This window comes from Anser anser (assembly GCF_964211835.1).
Source record: "Anser anser genome assembly, chromosome: 20".
Lineage (NCBI taxonomy): Eukaryota > Metazoa > Chordata > Aves > Anseriformes > Anatidae > Anser > Anser anser.
The window spans coordinates 172,612-193,329 of record NC_139741.1 but is presented as its reverse complement, the minus strand read 5'-3'; the positions used below and the strand labels follow the sequence as shown (position 1 = coordinate 193,329).

Genomic DNA, 20,718 nt, shown 5'->3' with positions numbered 1-20,718 from the left:
CTTTGCCTCTTTGTCTTTGCTGCAACTATCATAATTACCCAAGCTGAGACTTTGTAAAATGATCTGCCTTTATTATCAAGCTTGATAAGTAAAAATAAAGTTAGACTAGTAATAAGACCCTATAATGATAAGTGATAATAGCCTCTAAAGGCTCTTAAAGAGCCTTTAGATCAGATCTTTGGAGCCTTTAACCTCAAATTCTGAGTCATGTGATACTCAGATTCATGAGAAAGATTGTTTTTGGAGGGAAATGTCTTTTTCAGTTACTTAAATGGAAGAATAATGGAAATTGTCCTCCTTTACAATTCAACAAAAACCCGTCCTTCAGAGATGAAGGCGGACTGCCTTACCTGCGTAACATAAAGATGATTTAGGAAATATGAGAGAAAGGCATTTTTGGCAGTTTTCTTCCAGTTTGTTGATTTGGTCTCTTCAGAAGAAGAATGGTTACTCGAAATAAAAGTATTAGGAAATAAACAAATTACAAACCCCAGATTCTTATTGAGCAGTTGGTAAGCCAGCCAATAATTTGGAAAAGTCAAACAGTGTGTTGGCTGACAACGTTTTCCATTTTGTGCAAAGTTATTGTTTTTAATTCTCTCTCCATCTCCATTTTTGTGGGAATGAAGAACTGAATCTCAAACTTTTGAAAAGTTCTAACAGAGGAGGAAGGATTGGATTATAGTCAATTTACAGTAGTTTCAGTAGAGCAACAACAATTCGGAGGTAGAGAATTTTAAAAGGCACAACAACCCTTTTTATTGAAGTGAATTTTTTAGCACCAGAGAGGGGAAGCAGAAAGTATGTGTCAGAAAACTGCCAACCACAAGCACTTTCTGGAGGTGTCATTTGTTTTTAGCTCTCATTTACAGAATTTATTGCACTTTCTGTGGAATTTCCTGCTGATTGCAGTTTGGTTCAGGTTACTGGTTCAGATAGACCACTAACAGAGTGCATCTTCCTTGTTCCTTACTCCATATGTCTGTGGATTCTACTGCTCTATCAGCTCTTCAGTGAGCTGATTTGCTGTGATACTTCAGGCCAACGTGGTTTGGAGTTTGTTGTCAGAAGGGCTAAGTGCATACTGGTTCAGTGTTAGAATGACATAGAATAGAACTTTTACTTCTTTGTACCTCTTGTTTTGCTACAAAGAGCATATAATATCTCCCCATCTTAGGAGGTAAGTTATAAGAAAGCAGCACTGTTTTTAATTTTCAGTTGTCTGCGTTAGAGGTTATGGTTTGCCTGAGACAAGGGAAGTAATAAGATTGTACTTCCATCTTTTTTACCTCCATTAATCTTTCCTATAGCCACACATAACTTTCCTTGTTGTGTGGCGTCAGAAAGATTCCTTTGAAAGAACAGTTCATTGCAGTTATTTTTCTTAATGAAACTCAAAATACATATTTCCATGGAAAAAATGATTGAATACATTCTTTTGAAACTTTATACCAATCATGAAGTGTTAGAATTTAATTGCTTCTCTGGTTCAATCTGGTCCATCTCCTTGTGTTGTCTCATGCAGTTGAGATATTCAGGCTTATGTCAAAACAAGACAGAACCTTTCCAGCCATGTCTGCTTTTTGGAAGGGATGAATTTGTAGGGAGCTATGAAGCTATTCCTTTTCATTCAATGCTGACAAGTTTTAACAGTTCTGATGTCTATAGATACTTATACTCCCAGTGTATTTTTGTAAGCAATGATGTTACTGTAAACAACTTTTATGTTTAAAGTCTTAAAAAATCCTGTTGTGTTCTCCTCTGTGCGCCATTGAGGTATCCTTTGCACTAAGAGTTGGTAACACTTGAAAAGTTGGAAGAGAAACTTACCCCAGGCCTCTACTTTGTAAAGAAATGTATGACGTAGTCCCTAACCCATGGCCACATGAAAGATGAGCACAGTGTGATCAGTTGTCTGAATGGGACTGAAAAATGCTCAGGAATAGAGCAATATGTCGTCAAGGTCCCTCTGCTTTCTTTTTTATCGTGTGCATTGAACTGCTTCCCCTTTTCCCTTTGTTCACTACATTTTAATCTCTCCAAGAGGTTTGTTCTCTGAAAAAACTATAGAGGAGTCAGCTGCTTTTGATGTGCACTTTGCTGTACATCCTGTCTCACAGATACCTTGTGAAGCTTCTGCCTTTGCTGGGTGCAGCAGAGATGTGCAGGCTACATCAGTAATACTTTTATTTAAATGCACATCTGTTCTTTGAACACCTCAGGAGCGTTGCAGAACACCTCAGGATGAAAGCTTTCTTTTGTTTCATAAAGTAGAGGTGTTAGGCATGGCCCATAGCTCATCTGTCAGAGTGGCATGAATAAATGAGAATTCTGTTCCGTTTGTGAAGATGCAAATCAGTAGATAAACTCTCTGAACGCTCTCTTTCTCAAGTCGTTTCGCTCACCTCAGGAAAACAAGAGGAGTGTCACAGACTCCAAGGGTTGCATAGCTCGTCTCAGAGAGTGACTTTAAAATAGGCAAGGTTGAGTGGGAAGCAGCCTCCCAACAGCACTACTCATTTTGGAAGATCTTACTTAGCTGCCACTGCATTTTTATGGCAGTAGGGTATGCTTTCTCCATTTAGTTGTGCTGTCTCATGCTGCCCTTCTCACTCTGAAGGAGTTTCATCTGTGGTTATTAAATCTGATGTTGTTAAGGAAAATGATAATTAGCTTTATATTTTAAAAATATGTGTTTCAAAAATAATTTCAAAGCCATGTTGTTCATCCCATTGTTTTTTTGTTGGTGGTGGTGGCTGTTTTTTTGTTTTGTTTTTCATTTCTGTGACCTGCAGGTGATGCCATCCAAAACCACAGTGCTCTGTTCCTTGAGAACAGCTCTTTGAATATAACTCTTGCTCAGGAGAGTCCTGAATCTCCAAACGCATCTAATCAACCACAAGGAAAAGAGAGAAAGTTGAGCTTGGCCAGCACAAACAGCGAAAACTCAGGGTCAACAGAGAGCTTGCCATCAGCATACTTCACCAACAGTGAGTGAAGCCTAGTGACTTGCGCTGTCTGATATAGCAAATGCCCTTTCCCTATATCCTTTCTGTGGAAAACTATTATGAAAAGGAAAATAACTTACTTGGAAATTTGGGGAGAATGAGAACAGCCTAAGTTGCTGTGGTTTTAAGTAACACAATTTAACTTCCTTTTTCTGTTTGTAATAATTTAGATAAAGTAATAGAAGTGAAGTCACAATTCTATATTAAAATGGCACTTGGAAATAGTTATTACTGGTTTCATACTAACTTGGGTTTAGAAGCATGGTCCAGGCATGAAGAAATATAGATAGATAAGAATTGTTACTCATAACTATTAAGTGCTATAGATCATTATATTCTCCTGTTACAGACTGTAGACACATATCAATACTGGTCTTTCACTGTACATTTTCCATGGACCAGGAAGCAAAGGGAATCATGGAAAGGTAACCTCTGCTTCCCAAAACTTGGAGGGCTGTTTTGACTGCAGACATTTAAGGGATTATGCAGTCAGTGAAAACAGTACATTTGTGTTTGATTGATGCCTTTAACAGACTCTAAATGTCAGGATTAAAAAAGCAGAGGATTTTATTTTGTTATCTAGCTTAAACACAGAAACAGCAAGAGATTTGCTAAGATATCTTTTAGAAATGTGATACTTTTTTTTTCTTTTGTTTTATTTTGTAGTTACTGCAAAGTGGTGGGGAACAAAACGAATTGATTATGCCTTGTATTGTCCAGATGTACTGACAGCATTTCCAACTGTGGCCCTGCCACATCTCTTCCATGCCAGTTACTGGGAATCAACAGACGTTGTGGCATTCATTTTGAGACAGGTGGTTGATCTCTTTCTTTCTCTCTCTACAGCAAATATCCCTCTCAAAATTAGAGGGAATAAGGAAAAATTAGGAGACTGAAAATGAAGTGTGTAAGAAAAAACAGTTGCTTAGCAGTCTCTCCTGTAACTGTACTAGTGTATTTACAGGCATTGTGTGCACTGTCTTCTCAGAAATTATTTCTGAGGCATATGATGAGTCTCTTGTTCCTACTGTTCCAGTATTTAGACAGCAGCTGTGAGTGACGTAGAGTTAATCCATGTTCTGATCTCTAGAGAAGGTCATGAGGCTGAGAAATCTCACCTGGGTTGAAAAAAATTTAGAGGATTTGAATGTGACCTTCAGGATAAGTGGCCCACCAAGAAACCAACGTCCCTCCCCTAGAAGCTAGTTACAAGCACTTTAATTTGTATTAACTCACGAATCAGTGTATTTTTTACATCCAGTGAATGATGAAATGATGTTTTTAATTGATGAAATTCTAAGACTCCTTCAGCCTCTCACTGTCCTTTCAAAGCATCCTTTGGTATATCTAATTCCATTCAAAACGTAATAAACTTTGTTTAAGAACTAGTGTCACCAAAATCAATGCAAAGCAAAAGCTTTTTATGGGTTTTTCATGAATCAGAACAGCCTCCAGAACAGGAATCTTATTTGTTGTTCATCCAAAAGCAGAGAAGTTTCTTCTGGAAGTGTCAGGATGCAGATACCTGCTTTATTCTCCTGAAGGGTCTTAGATATTTGCATGTAGATGTTTCTGCTCTCCTTTGCAGCTTTCTTATAGCTCTTGTCATCTCTCTCAGGATTTTTTTTAACCTTGAGTCCATCAGAACATTCTTGCATATCACCTTTCAAATGCCTCCCTAAGCGTATTGCTGATACTTTTCTGTCAGCAATCATTCCTGCTTTATTATCCCTGCTTTCTGTTCATCCATATTAAGTTGCAGTGTTTTGTCTTATCTAGCCTTATATGTACATTCACACATTTGGAACGTTCCTCTAAAGCAATATGTGAACTTATAACACTACATAAAGGACTGGTTAATTTCAGCAAATGATGGACATTCTGCCTTGCTGCCTGTTAAGGTTAAGGCTAGTGATTCATAAATGCCCTATAGGCATATATTTCCTATATATGCCCTCTGGTGAATGGAATTTATGACATTTTTTTTAAAAAACACACTGGCCTCCCAGCCTTACTCTGATCCGTTGCAAGCCAATTGCTTTTCTATGGCTGAATGCAACAGAATTTTACTTGATGGACTTCACATCAGACAGCTTTCAAAGGGATTTCAGGCCACCATTCCAGATGGCACCAGGGTTGGAAAACTTCAGCATAGAAAGCCAACTGTCCAACTTGATTCATTTTCTGCTAGCATGTGAAAGATACAGACAAAGCCATTTCTCATTCAAACTGAACTAGCCTCAAGCTGTCCCTGGTCCCATTATGGAAGCTGCAAGCCATGTCTTGCTGAAATTTGTGGGTTGGCTCTAATATATGAGTTGAACACACAAATTTTTTTGGTTAAGTGTGTGATATTTAGGTCATAAGGAAATGTAGCTTGCATGATGTGAAAGGGTTCTGCATGTTCACAAACTATAGTCCTTTTACCTTCAGATTAAACCATGTTACCAGCCTCAAGCCAAATCCCGTTCCTGTTCCCTACTGCAGTGGTGAGTAATAGCCAGAAGGCAATAGGAAACATTGTCTGGGCCTATGAGTAGAAAATCGTTACAGATAGAGTCAGGAATCTGACCTCTGCTCAATAAAGGGCATTAACAAGTACTTCCATGGTCTTAAGGAGCCTTAGTGACTTTGCAGACAATGAGGAGAGAGTGTCTCTTGATATCATCCTAATGTTTGTGTGGTTCGGGGAAGGATTTGAATGTAAAACAATGTGCATGCTGTGGTGTGAATGGAAAAGCTGTTCAATAAGGACCTGAGCTTAATCGTATAGACAAATAAAATGCTTTCACTCTTTTGGCCAGCATTTAATGTGAACATATGGTCTGTGCATCTTTCTGCTCTGCTTGTGCTATCTGCTCTGCAGCGTCATTCAGCAGGGGCGGCAGTGTACTCCTTTCCTTGCCAATTACAGGACTCTCCAAGCAACACATGGTTTATTAAAACATTAATATCATTTCAGGTGATGAGGTATGAAAATGTAAATTTCAAGGAGAACAACAGCCTGGATCCAGCAACACTAAGCCCATCTAATCCACGAGAAAAATGGCTACGTAAAAGGACACATGTCAAATTGAGAGTAAGTATAAATCTGGATATCCATGGCAGCTATAGAAATTGGGTTTGGTAGCAATTTAAATGGAGTCTAATCTCCTAAAATGTGAATTTTACATAACTGAAAACTTTTAACATAATCCAGAGACAAATAAATTAACAGTTAGGAAATAGGAACAATTTATTCTTGGTTTATTATTACACATTGGGAGAAAGTGTATTTCTTTCTTTAAATAACTGAAGGGCCTTACATTTCAGTTAAGCAAAGAGGTTGCTCTTCTATTTTCTTGTACAATAAATGGATCTATGACCCAAGAAAACATGTTTTCTTTCTTTAGATGCCACTTCAATTACAAGTATCAAATAAAGGCTTAAATAATAAATACATAAAATTTATGACTTGAGAAATTTCTTTTGGATGTCACTGAAATCCGTAGCAAAATTACGCTGTTAATTTTTAGACAATTTTTTAGCAAGTTTTGAATGCCGCTATAAGTACTGATAAGGATTTGTTGTGCTCCAGAGCATAAGTGCATACCAGGGTTAAATATGACAGTCAGTAAAAGCTTGTGTCCAGACTGTGCTAAAAATGTATTATCAGTTTGTAAGATGTGCCAAGTTGCAGATATTCTTCCCATTCATCAGTTAAAACTTTCTTGGGGGAGGATTGCTTGTTTTTTAGTGTGAAAAATTAGAGCTACTGAAAATAAGTGAAAGTGCCTCATAAAATGAATGTTTTGCATGTAATTACGTGGATCTATGGCACCACTTGTTCTGAAAGGTAATTGGCATTTACTTTAAACGTACGCTCTTATTTGGTCATCTTTTGTGTCCTCAACAGAATCTCTATTCAGAAATGCGCCATTAATGGGATCTTGGCCATTCCTGAAAGCCCAGTTTTGATGGGTACTCTAAGGTGCACTGAGATGTACCTCAAACACACTGTCTTGGACTGTGTTTTCTGTGTAACTGTTCATAACAACATAATAGAGACAATAGCCTTACTACAGAAGAAAACTCTACCCTCCCACCTTTTGCTCTCATTTTAGAATGTGACTGCTAATCATCGAGCTAATGACATCATTGCAGTAGAAGATGGTCCTCAGATACTAGTTGGGCGCTTTATGTATGGGCCTCTGGACATGGTAGCTTTAACAGGTGAAAAGGTAAAATCTGAGTATCCTGTTTCCTTATTTTTCTAAAATAAGTGTTTACTAGAAATAGTTGTTGAATGTAATACACATGTAGTTCATAGTACCAAAGAAAGTCTTACAGTGAGGGGGATTACGTCACTAGTCTCCCACCACTTCAACAAAAATATGCTGTAAGCACGCTCTCTGGATAGCTGACATTTTTCCCAGCTATCATCTTTTTTACGTGATGCTGGCCATCTCCTCTTGTTACTGAAAAGTATGCTGGGCAGCCGTTTCTGAATCCATCATCTGTTTACACCACCTACTGCAGAAAATTAACTTGTTGAGGAAGGACAAAAAAAGAATTTATTAACAGTTGGCAAATCACTAGAAGAAAAATGTACATCTTCCTTTCAAGGTAAGACAAGTGGATAAAGGAATAGTGATGCTGTAGGTTAGGTTGCTATTGTTTCTCACATACATGGAAGAGTAAAGATTAGTTGTGGAATTGAAGAAGTAATGTGCCACGGTTGGAATCGTCTGTGCTCCTAACACTGCCTGCAGCAGCCAGGCTTAAAACTAGCAAAGCCAAACATTAAGTGAACTCTTTGTTCATATTCAATAGACTGTAAGAGCTTTTATGGAAATTAGCAGAGCATTATTGCTGAACTGAGGGTAAAACTGAAGCTTGGAGGCTTCGCTTTGCTTGTTCTGTGGGTGGCCCATGCTGCTAAGGTGATGCATTAACCTCATGCTGGGTTGAGCATTCAGCTTCATGCTTTTCAACATTGGGCAGTTTACTTTTAGAGCAGTCTGCACTTAAATAATGACTCTGATAACAGCTTTATGTATGGTAAATCTCCCTTGTTCTCCATCTCCTTTTGCACTGTTTAGGAAACTGGCTATGGAAAGACATCTGCTGCCTACCTTTTTTCATGTTACTAAGCAGGAAGTGGTATTTCCGGTAGAAAAACCTAAGGATCGTGGTGCCATGCATTAGAGATGATCCTCTCACTGTTGCAAATGTACTCAGGCTTCTGGCTTCAACATATTGGAGTTAAGACGTTGGCTGAGTTACATATAAGCTAGATCTATTGCACTCAGCCAGAGTAAAGCTCTTGCTTTTGAGATCAGCATTTACATTCTCACTGTCTGCCTACATCACAATGAGATTATTGCTCTCTTCTTGGTATGTTAAATTTTCAGAGGTAATTGGAAAAAAAACACAAAACTTTAGTGAAAGACAGGAATCTGTCAAAATTGTGTTATATAGTGCATTTGGAAGCCTTGACCAGCGTCTTCGAGTTGATAGTCTAGACTGCATCATTCAACTGAATTGCTTCCATCCCTAGCAGAGACCTCACTGTAAAATGTTTTCCATTCAGCCTCAGCCATAGAGAACTTGAGTGATATCTGTCTGAAATACAGTTCATGTGACAAAGAACTCTTCTACAGTCACAAAAGCTATGTCAGCTGCTGCTGTGTGTTGGCTTGAAATACAGGATACAATATCCCGTACCTCTGTGACTGCTGGGCTTCATCAGTTAACTCCACAAGACTTAAGTGATGTGCTGCTTCTAAGATTCTATTGCAGTATTCAGCATGCCTTGTATTGGTACAAATTGAACTATCATCATGGGTAATGGTTATACTTTTAAGACAATCACTGCTTCAATCTTGTCCCATTGTTGTTTTGTTGTGGTCGTTGTTTTGTTTTTTGGCTGTTTTGTTTTGTTTTAAAAAACACCTGAAAGCATCCCCATCACTTGAGTGACTCAAGTTGAAGAAAAACACTGATGAAACCTCTTCAGGGAAAAAAATCTTGATAATTTGAGGTGTTCAGGCTTTTCGTTTGAAAGCAATGTTATGATTTGAGAAAGATTTCATCTTTTAATAACCGGCTGATTTTTTTCCCTTTTGTAGGTTTAATATGCAAAAACTTAATACACACACAAGCTGAAATGATCTTTTTTCTAGTTTGATGTTCCTCCTGAAGTCCTGAGCTCTCTATACTCTTGACATTGGCAGTGCTAAGATGGGTGCTTTAAATGGTCAAAGCAACAATAAACTCTTGTACTGTGTGTTAGGAAACATTTCTAATTGAGAGGACCCTCTATGAAGTTTTTATTGAGTTTTAAGGTTCCTTGAAACTTCTTTGTTAGCTTTTGGTACAAGACACAATTGGAGATACTAATGGGATTTAGGCTTGGCAGGTTTTGTGTGATAGTAGGCACCCTCTGTGTACCTGTTGTATTGTTTTTGCAGGTTGATATCTTCATAATGACTGAGCCATCTTCGGGTAGATGGGTGTACTTTGACACAGAGATATCCAACAGCAGTGGCCGGATATCCTACAGCATACCCAAACAAAAGAGATTGAGAGTTGGTGTGTATCCCATCAAAATGGTGGTCAGGTAATAACTCTACGCTGGAACTACAGGTGTGATGGGCTCTTGTGATCAGGAAGACATCGACACGTATAAGATTGAAGTGTGTATGGAGGGGGAATTTGGTCAGTTCTATATTATACAACAGATTTCTGTGTGGCCTTAGGCAGATAATTTAATTTATTTGTGCCTCAGCAGTCCAGTGACAAATGTAATTATTTTTCTTCGTCTTCTTGCTGTGTTATCAGTTTAGATTTGAAACAGTGGTCATCTGTTTACTGGCCAGCTTACAGGTGTCCAGCCCAATGGGTCTTATCTATCCTTCCTACAACACAAAACTTCACCATAATTCAATTTAGTGCAAAATAAGATGACTGGATGACTAATCAGTTTTCTTATGGCAAGAGTGTATGATTTGGGTTATTTCAGAGCTTCTTCATTGAGGAAAAGATTGCTGAAAGGTATGGCTTCATGTTCTTCAAGCCAATAAGAAGCTTTTGTTGTTGAAATTAACAGTAGAGGATCTACTGTCTTATTCGCAGCCAGCAATTTCTGTGTTGATAGCAGGCTAATTGAAAGAGTCGCCTTAATTCTGTACGTAAGAACAGTTTTATTCTAAACCGGGGGGAAAAACAGTATCTCAGAGTAACATTTTATTGAAGTCAACTCTCCTGGTTTTCCTGTATTTGAAAAAAACACTATGTTAAGTCACGTATAAAAAATGAAAATGTGTGAAATAAGATTTGTTGGCATAGGTGCACGACTAGGGTAGCTGTGCTTTTAAAAATTCTGATGTTTAATTCCTATGCTGAATTAAAATAAATAAATAAATAACATTAATTTAATATTGCACTTAGAATTAAATCACATACCCAAGTAGCAAATAGTTTTACAGCTTTCTTTGAGTCTCTACTTCGGAGGCACAGAGTGATGAATTCAGTTGAAACAGAACATGACATTATCCACCCATAATCAAGTGCAAAGTCAATTTACAGTCTTGTGTAGTGCTAATGGAGGAAGAAATATTTTACTTCACTGTAGTATAACAAGCCATCAATTTATGAAAAGACAGTTATATGAACACAAATTAAGGTGTACTGGGAAGCTAAGTTCCCATGGGCATTTAGACTGCAGGAATGAGTTTCAAACAGGAATGAGAGTTGTCCTGTCTTTGCCTGTTAAGCCATAATGTAATGTTCACATATTTTAAGAATCTTCATCATCGTATATAAATTTCTATATCATACAGTGATCATCTTTTTAAAGGAAGGACAGTGTGGTCTTCGGATTACATTTTTTTAAGGACCATGATATCGTGGAACGATAAGACTTTGGATCACTTCGTGCTTTATTAGAGTCCAGACCTCTTGGGGAGGTCATCATGAACAGAAGATGGCATGGCATCTCACATGCCTTTCTATATGAAAAGACAACTGCAATTGCATTTTTCTTTTGGTTTGGTTTTGTTTAGGGGTAGGTTATTTTGGTTTGTTTTACTTTTCTGGATTGGCATTTCCATTGCAATTTGCAATGCTAGAGAGATGGGTAATGCTAATATTATCCTAATGTTTATTTAGTGGAGAAAAGCTGATAGTTATAAGCAGAAAGATGCCAATAAAAGGTACATATCAGTTCTTCCCTTGTAATTTCTGAGAATTTGCCAGTAATTGTGAACTGTTGGGAAAAAAAAAAGGTTGCTAATTTCTGCCAGGAGAGGTTTAGGTTGGATATTAGGAAGAACTTCTTTACTGAAAGGGTTGTTAGGCATTGGAATGGGCTGCCCAGGGTAGTGGTTGAGTCACCATCCCTGGAGGTCTTTAAAAGACGTTTAGATGTAGAGGTCAGTGATATGGTTTAGTGGAGGACTTGTTGATATTAGGTCAGAGGTTGGACTAGGTGATCTTGGAGGTCTCTTCCAACCTAGATGATTCTGTGATTCTGTGCGCTATGTAGATCCACAGAGAATTCGCGTATTATCTATGTGTATATATAGACAGATAGAGTCCAAAGTTTGAGTTCTTGAGGCGCTTTTTTTTTTTTTTTTTGAATTGTTTTATGTATTTGTACAAATGCAATTTCTTATTAAAGTCAGCTTCCAAATTTTTTTTTTGGAAAGCTATTTCCTAAAAGTTTAGGTTTTAATTGCCACACATAGGACTGAAATCAGAATACCTACTTGACAGAGATATTTGAAACTGCAGATCTAGACAGTCCTTAACTAGAATGTGCAGAAAATATTCTCACACCATGCTTGTAAAAAGTATTTATTCCTTTGGCTCTCCAGAGGGGACCAGAGCAGTGCCACAAGCTATCTGACTGTGCTTCCCCGAGGAATGGAATGTGTTGTGTTCAGCATTGATGGTTCATTTGCAGCAAGTGTTTCAATTATGGGAAGTGATCCCAAAGTCCGAGCTGGGGCTGTTGATGTTGTCAGGTAAGTGAAGTTTGCATGGTTCGTTTTCTCAATCTCTGACTTTTCTGTTTGAACGCAATAGGAGGGAACAGGACAGAATATATAATTTTTAAACTAAATATGCAAAAATTCTTTAAAGGCTAGAAGGCTTTGCAGGTATGTTTCTGTATTTTCTTGGACAACAGGCCTGCCTGATTTTCAGAGGAATCTTAGAATGCTATGGTTTACTTGGAAATTTGTAGTTTAAGTTGGATAAAGATTGAAAATTGCATATTCAAATGAACATGGTGTTAAAGTGTGAGTAATTAATTAATAATGATTCCAATTGTTACAGTGGTTAGCAAAGAATGTATTTTGTGTTTCACTAACTTCAAGTAAGGACATACTTTTGCTCCAGAAATACCAAGCACCGTGAGCATAGGAATGTTTTATGGATGAAAAGTCAGAATGCTTTTAATTAATTCTTGCAAGTCTGTTAACGCTGCACTGGGTGAGGAAATACAACTCACATTTTGGAATTCAGAGATGCCAGTTTTCAAGGATTTTCCATTCCCTTCATTTGAAATGACAGAATCTTGCAATACATTTCAAAGGTAGCAGGACGTGAGGTGCAGTAAAAGGGACTATTCTAAATACGTTTTTAAATAGCTATTATGTTTTACATAACATATTGTATGAGACTATCACTTGCTTTATGCCATCTCCCTCAAGATGTAGAGATAATTGCATAATTTCTCACTAGGAGCAGACATGGTGCTTTCTACCTGTTGAAGGGTCACGTCTGATTTCTAACTGGATCCATGCTGAGCAAAGAAATACTAACCTGTCTTTTGGGCGTTATTTCTTTTTCTGCATCTATGTAATTTATCTGTTGTTTCTGACAGACATTGGCAGGACCTGGGATATCTGATTATCTATATTACTGGCCGTCCAGATATGCAAAAGCAGCGTGTGGTTTCATGGTTGTCTCAACACAACTTCCCACAAGGAATGATCTTCTTCTCTGATGGACTTGTTCATGACCCACTGCGACAAAAGACTATTTTTCTACGGAATCTCATGCAAGAGGTACTAGAAAGCAGTTTATATCCTTGAAACCTTTTTCTAGAGAATGTCATTGACTGAACAGTAAATCCTACTGGCCATTATAAAGTATTTTTGCCGTTCCTCCTTTCTTTTCTTGCTTTTCAAAGAGTAGGAAATGCTAAATAAAATATCCAAAGGTACCTCCTGGCATATGATATTACAAATAAATTGATGAACTACTTATTCTTTCCTGTCTGCATATTTGTAATTCTGCTGGCATGCAGGCAAACAGATTTAGCTGTGTGTGGTTTACAGCATTGTTAACAGTGAGTTTGTCTGCTGCTTCAATGCAAGACAGGTGCCATCCTTGTAGTGCATGCTGTTCAATAGTCAGAGCGTTTACGTTGGAAGTAATATTTTTTTCAGTGCCACATCAAAATCTGTGCTGCATATGGTTCCATGAAGGATATTTCTGTTTACAATGTCTTGGCTCTGTCGCCATCCCAGATCTACATAGTTGGACGATCAACAAAGAAATACCAGGCACAGTGTCAAGTAAGTAACTGTTGCTGCTCAACCAGGAAGTCCTTGGGAGGAGTAGGGAAATGCATGTGTGTGAATGTATGCACGCACACACATGTGCACGCACACGCAAGATAAAGAGCAGAGACAGTCTTTCAGAGAAAGAAGGGCAGTTTTGGTCTCAGATGAGGCATTTTCTGGCTGAGTGAATCATAAAGAGAATTGAATGGTCACAGGTTGTATCTGCAAGTGCATGCGTTGCATATTGCTGAACAACAAAAATGGAACAATTCACTGAAATTAAAAGGGAGAGGAGACACATTAATTCTTTTATATATATCTAACTACATTACCAAAGATAGGAACTGAACTCCTCATAGAGCTCATGGGTTGAGGCAGCAGTAATTTGTCACTCTCTTTCTTTCCTTCCTGTTTCAGTTCCTCAGTGAGGGTTATGCAGCCCACTTGGCCTCACTGGAGTTCAGTCTTCATTCACGACCCAAAAAGAACAACTCTCGGATGATCTTGAGAAAAGGCAGCTTTGGCCTTCACTCCCAACCTGAGTTTTTGCGCAAGAGAAACCACCTCCGCAGGACTATGTCTGTGCAGCAACCTGACCCACCTTCTTCAAACCCCAAACCAGAGCGTGCCCAGAGCCAGCCCGAATCAGACAAAGATCATGACAGACATTTGCCCTCCGTTGCTTGGGTTAGAGGTGGAGTTCACAAGTTTGAATCTGTCCCCTAGGAAGCCTGGGGATGCAGATCTTGGATGCCACCCCCTTAAACTTGTAATCATGCCTCAAAGATAATATTTAGGCAGCTTCAGACTAGAAAATGTAGAGGGGAACCTGTACCTTGGAGTCGTTCCTGCTCTAGAAAATGCCTTCTTATACCAACCAGGGAACTTCCAGTTCGTTCCTCTTGACATGTTTATTGGGAAATTTTAAAACAATCTAAAACTATCGCAAGTGCTTAAAACATCAAAGCAACAGGAAAAAAAATCTTTGGTTATTTTGTACAATAGATACAATAAAATGTGCAATAAGAGAAAAAGCTGCAACAAGCTGTTTTTTATTCAAAAGAAGGATAGTGGTAGCAGCTAACTAGCTGCACCCAAAGCAGTATAAACAGTAGGTCCCATAGGTTACAGGGAAAGTTTGCACTTTAAACATTACTTTTATCTGCTGCCACTTCACTTTTGATAAAGAGATATATTTGCAAGGGAAGAGGAAGAGGGAATACAGTAATGGATAATCAGAATTTATACAGCAAGATGCTTGTTGGGTGCCTTTAACCCAGGCTATCCTTTCAGCTTACATTGTTGGTCAACGGACTCAGATATAGGCACTCATGTTGTCTGAAGTGCTGTACATCAAGTAATTTGGAGAACTCCACCTATGAACCAAATCATAAATGCTTTGTGTTAGAAATAAATGTCTCTGCCACGGTTTGAAGTAGTTAGTGTTGCTGTATACAAAGTGATGTGCAAGTGTACAAAAATCACATTGTTTTGTTGAACTTGGTGACTGTGCAAAATGTGTTAACTACTGTGAGTAAGGAGATGCCTCTGACCATCTAAGTCTGAAACACAGATCCTAAGACGGTAACCTAAAGGGAACTTTTTTACTAAAGGATCTGCAAACTTCAGGGCAATCAATTTTTCCATTATTCTAACTAGAAACTTTAAACTGGAGGAGGAAAAAGTGATAAATGCTAATGGAATTCCTGGGAGTAAATTATTTACCTTCTCATGCTTTACAGCAACTGCTGTGCTAAGACAATCTGTAGCAGTCAGAATTACAGCGTGTGAGCTTCAGAGAATGGAGATGACAAATTACAGGTGCCAAGTAGACATTTTCCTACTGACTTAAATTTATCTCAGATCTCTCAATTAACTTATTGAAAGTAAAAATGTGTGAAGTTTTCTCTAGGTGATAATATTTCTAAACTAAATGTCATTAGTTTAACGTAGCTGCAGTTTGCAGCTTCTTTATGCAAATATTTCCACCAAACTATAAACTCACCAAGAGAACTTCCATGATAGAACTGATGCATGTTTCAAAACCTGCAATGAAGTTGCTAGTGCACAATTTTTTTTTTCCTTCAAAAATTAAAACTCCAGACTGTTGACCCTGAGAAAACTGGAAGTCAGTAGGGGGATTTGGTTTCTCCCCAACACACGCACTTTTGTGGAGTTGGAGGTTGTCATCCCCACCCTTTTACTTTCAGGTTTTCCTAGTCTGTAGCTGGAACAGAAAGAAGCCTGTTGATTAATGATTTCAAAGTTACTATGTAAAACAATAAAGGAATACAATAGAAAAGTATTCTGATGGTGCAGAAGGAAACCCAATAACTTCCTGTTAACATAAAAGTTTCAGTGTGCTTTTTGAAGGGCCTAGTAACGTGGCTTTTGACCTAAAAGGCAGCAAAGTAGCTTATAAATGAAAGTTGGGGGTTTTGTTTGTTTCTTTCTTTCTTTCTTGGTTTTAAGCTTATCACTTACCAAGATTATCAGTTACCTATTTCAAACTTCCTGAAAGATCTCTGGCACATCAGAAAGTTGTTCTTTTATAATGCTTCCTTTAAGGGAAGGAGTAATCGTTGCTGAAGATTTAGGAAAGCTATGAGAAGTTTGGTAGCTCACATTCATTAGGTAACTGCAATACAAGGGCTGGGGTTGTTATGCTCTGTTGGCAAGTCAGCCAGCTACAAAAGCTAAATGAAAGATCTCCACAAACTACATTGAAGCAGTCTTCAAGTTTACAAATGCTTTCCCAGTAGTGTCACACCTAGCTCTTTAACCCACAAATTTAGAGTAGTTTTCAGTGTTCTATCTTGACCCAATGTGTCTTTTATATACTGATCATTGTCCATTTCTTTTCCTGTCCTATACAGCTAGGAGACTGCACAAGTTAACACTAGACAGCAGGCTCCATGTCCCTCCAGTCAGTTCAGTGCTATCATAGGTACCAGAGCTGACAAGATGTTAGAGCAGTGAAGGCTACTTATTATAATGATGAAATTTTCTCTCTTGCTGCTTGTCTAGGAAAGAAAAAATCAAGTAGTAAAGAAAGATGCATGTCTCTTTATATCTGTGCTCCCTTCCTATGAAATGTATCTTGCTTTAACAGGTACCAAACAAAAAAGATGTCCTGAGTACATCCTCTGAAAAGACCAGCCACAGTAGCTCAGTCTCTGAACAGTAAATAATTGATACTGCAGAACAGTCTTTGTTTATTAGTCCCAGGGGACTGCCTTCTTTTTTCATATTGCACAATGACTGACAGAAAGTTTTGGCTCTTGACAGAGCAAGACAATAGAATATAGTTATTTCACACATGCTCCTGGTTGTTGTTTTTAAATAGGTGAGGGAGGTAATCCAAAGATGGTGGCATTCACAAGACAAATTTGAAATTTACGTAAGGGACCTAAAGGCAACATTGACTGCAAAATTTGAAGTTACTGTTTAAAAGAACTGGGTGTTGGGTAGCATGTCTTCTCAGAGTAATAACTGTGCCTGCTCTAGAGTTCAAAGCTAATGTTGCTTTAACTGTCTACCTCTACCAGGCAGAGACTCCAAAACCTATTTTTTTTTATTTAAGTTGCTAAGACCTACTTACTTTGAAAAGGGAGATCTGTGTGTAATTCTGTGATTGTCTTTAAAGGACTTAGGATTCTGAACACAAGGTTAGAGAAATCTCCCGGGTTACTGAAGTTTGTTTTACTCTTGCTAACACAATGGCATGTTGCAGGGAACCATGTCCTGAAAGCTCTCACTTTGTGTATTTCTGTTAATTTCTGGGTCACATTTACAGTAGTCATTGTGTTGGCTTCCCATAAGAATATTATGAACTAAAAGTATGGCTTTTCATAAGAATATTATGAACTAAAAGTAGTAAAACAAATGCTATTGTATGCTTGATTTAGTGGTAACAATTTCATAGTCTCTACACATCATACTGAAATTAAGCTGAAAATATTTTCCCTAACTTCATTTCATTTCATAAGGGTTTATGTGGCCCTTGCATAATACCAACAATACTTATTGCTCAGGGATTGAGTGGTTTATCTCCTGAACACATGCCTCCAACTGAGCACTTTGGTGAACAATGATACAGGCATCAGTTTGAAAGTTAAGACTTCATGCTAATTAGTAACTGAGCTTCTGAGACATCAGATGCAATTGTTTTGAAAGCACTAACCAATTGCCACTAAAATGGCACAAAACTTCTGTTGGAGATGGGACTATGAAAGATACTGTGATTTACTAGGCTGGTTCAACAAATACTCTGTGGCCATGGCTGGAGACCTCAAGTACTTCGAAACACTAGTTCCCCTCCTCCCCGCTCCCTCCCCCCCTTTTCCCCCCAGTCATTAGAAACACTAGTTTTACAGCATAACTTTTCAATGTTTTCTCTTGAAACATTGCCTTCTGATCAGTCTTGGTTTTATACTTTGTCCACGTGAAACTGCATGCAACAGTTCATTGGAATTCCCTTTGCAATTGGCCTTCAGTTTCACTTCTGCTTTCACAGAGGGATTATCAGTCCTCTTCATCAGGCCATTCACTGAGATTGAATTTGAACCTGCAGTCCTTTTTTATTTTCTGATTACTGAGCCTCATTGCTGCATTCTCTGTACAGTCAGCACTTTCTTAAACCTTATAGGCTGTGTAAGTGTTGAGGCATACACAGAATGGAAATGTTCAGAGAAGCTGTGGGTATTATGGGTGTCCAAGGAACACAAGCTAGACCCATCAATAGTTTTCAACACATATAGTGCCTCCAGTATGTTACAGAGAAGCACTTAGTCTTTTGATCAACTTAGTGGAGGAGGCAGAAGCGAAACATAAAAGAAAAAGCTGTTATTCCATTTATTCAATTGGGTTCTGAAGCAGCAGTACAAGTCAGCACAGTACAAAGTAGACCACACCTGGAAGCACTTCCTTCTTTGCCCTGTTCATATATATCCGTTTTTAAATTACTGTATTCTGGAAAAAAAATAAAAAGTAAAAAAATAAAAGCTGTGATTAATAGCAGTTTTAGACTTACCTGAGATATTGTGAAAACACAACTTCACACTGTGGTGTATTTTGTATGTATGTAGCTATTGAAAGCCAACCTAAGTGAAGTTCTGCTTTCAAAGCAAATTTGTAAGCTTTTTTTTTAAAAAAAAAAAATGGCTGTTTATTCAATTAAAAAAAAATGTATCTGAGTACACTAGTGCGCTTCAAACAGATTCTTGCTTGACTAAAGTATGCCTGTTTAGTTTTGTGGCATGGTTTATATCTATTTCTGCATAAAATTTTGTTAAGTGTAAAATTGACATGGCATTAACTATTCCTCTTGTTCCTTGGGGTTCATGAAAGCTGCCATTTTGATTTGTTTGGATGAAAATAGTCTTAATTCTTACAGATTGCTTCTCCTGAGCCTCTACTACTTAGGAAAGTCATTTCTAAACAAAGGTAAAACTTTTCACTTGTTATGTAGAAGTGCAGCTACCAGTAAACCACAGAGAAAGACATTTGACGCACCTTAATCTAATATTAAAATCCAGTGACATTTATCTTGAAGCTCCACCATTCTGCAAAATATCCTGTTTGCCTTTCTTAGGGAACAAGTTGTCCTATTTACACATTACAGGCTTAAGGCCAGAGCATGGCTGTGAATTTAAGCAAATACCCAATAGTTATTTCACGTTATTATGTATTTCACAGCATAAATTTAAAAAGAAAAAGTGAAATTTGTCCTTTTGTATTGTTTAATTTCTTAAATTTGTTAAAAACTTTAAGCATTTTTAATTATACGTGAAAACAACAGGTATTTTCAGCTTTAGAAAATTTTAACTGCAACAGTTGTTACTGAACAAATAGGATTTTCCTGTTTTTTCCCCTTTTGCAACAGAGAAGGTAAGTATGTTATAAAAGCGCTAGACAGTTCAAGTGTGGGCCCTTTTGTAATAATCTAATTGTTTTAATAATGAAGAGAAGAAGAGATTATACAATATAGTTTCATTTTTTTCTGATTAGAGCTTGAAATGTGGGATCTAAAATCAGGACTTCTGCATTGAATTGTTCATTTCAGGCACACAGGGGAGAAAGTTGCATTCTTCGTCCTCATCTGGAGCTGTCTCAGGATAGAAGTCCCTAAACACAAAAATTTCCAACTTACCTCCTCAGCGTCTGTAAGAGCAATGATTCCTCCTTGTCTGTTCATAGTTTCAGCAGAAATTGTAGTTTTAACAAGGTAATTTCACTTCAGTGCTGTTTAATCACTCAAGTGTAACTATAGGTTCCTACTGATGATCCTAAGTTCAGTCCCCCATTAAAAAAAAAAAAAAGTAATAATACATTTTTCTGGATGAAAAGAGCTCCTTTTTTTTCAGAACTAGGAAATGGCCTGGACCAGCTAGAATCCTGTGCTATGGACTCTGGAATTGAAGGTCAGGTGTTGGTATTTCTCTTTCCCTCATTTTAGACCAAGTCCAAGGTAAGGGGTTGATAGTTTATCCTCTATTTGTATTTATCCCAATAAGCTACCTTTGAAACTGGGTATCATTGTCTGGGGAGGGTGGAGGTGGTGGAAATATGAAACAACTCTGGCAGATAAGTTCCTATTTGTAAAATTGTACAGAACTTAGGGGGGAGAGGGAGGGCATAGAATAGAGAGGGAAGATTACTGTGACCTGCTGGGAGATGGGGTACCAGAGATCATAACACTAAAACATAATTTAAAAATCACAACTTTTATGGATAAGTTATTCTACAAGGACTGATGTAGGACCCAGAATGGCAGGCTTCTCACAGAACCCCAAGCCTTCTGTATAAACTTTTCTATTTGTGGGGAAGGGAAAGAGGCAGTCCTCTTATAACTGAATTCCTAAAAGGAAACAAAGTTGTACATGTTCTTTCAGTCTATAGTTTTATGAAGCGTATACTTTTAGATAACGTTTGTCAGTGAGAAGGTTCTATCTGGTGAAAAATGTTTATATTTCTTATGGCTGCCTTGTAAAGATTCAAAAATGTACAATAATGAATTTCTTAATATGAAATAAGGAGTAAGATTTCTACAACTGGTATAGATTTTGACGTGTGCTGGTTTTTAAAATCTTATATTAGCTACTAAAATAAAACTTTCCTTGCCTTTAAGCCAGTAGTGTCCCAGACTGTTTTTA

General features: G+C 37.8%; 1 protein-coding gene across 10 annotated transcripts in view; it reads left to right on the top strand.

Moving 5' to 3' along the window:
• Window positions 1-20,692, top strand: part of PITPNM3 (PITPNM family member 3) — a 91,222-nt gene extending 70,530 nt beyond the window's left edge. For 8 of the 10 annotated variants that reach the window (XM_083805841.1, XM_083805839.1, XM_083805844.1 and 5 more), the window contains 9 exons: window positions 2,796-2,990; window positions 3,675-3,823; window positions 5,971-6,087; window positions 7,112-7,228; window positions 9,461-9,609; window positions 11,867-12,016; window positions 12,880-13,063; window positions 13,448-13,576; window positions 13,982-20,692. In XM_083805841.1, coding sequence (XP_083661967.1) covers window positions 2,796-2,990; window positions 3,675-3,823; window positions 5,971-6,087; window positions 7,112-7,228; window positions 9,461-9,609; window positions 11,867-12,016; window positions 12,880-13,063; window positions 13,448-13,576; window positions 13,982-14,290 — 1,499 coding nt within the window. In that variant the 3' untranslated portion in view covers window positions 14,291-20,692. The remainder of the gene's footprint in view (window positions 1-2,795; window positions 2,991-3,674; window positions 3,824-5,970; window positions 6,088-7,111; window positions 7,229-9,460; window positions 9,610-11,866; window positions 12,017-12,879; window positions 13,064-13,447; window positions 13,577-13,981) is intronic. The other 2 variants (XR_014574127.1, XM_083805843.1) reach the window with 2 other exon arrangements.
• The last annotated feature ends 26 nt before the right edge of the window (window positions 20,693-20,718 follow it).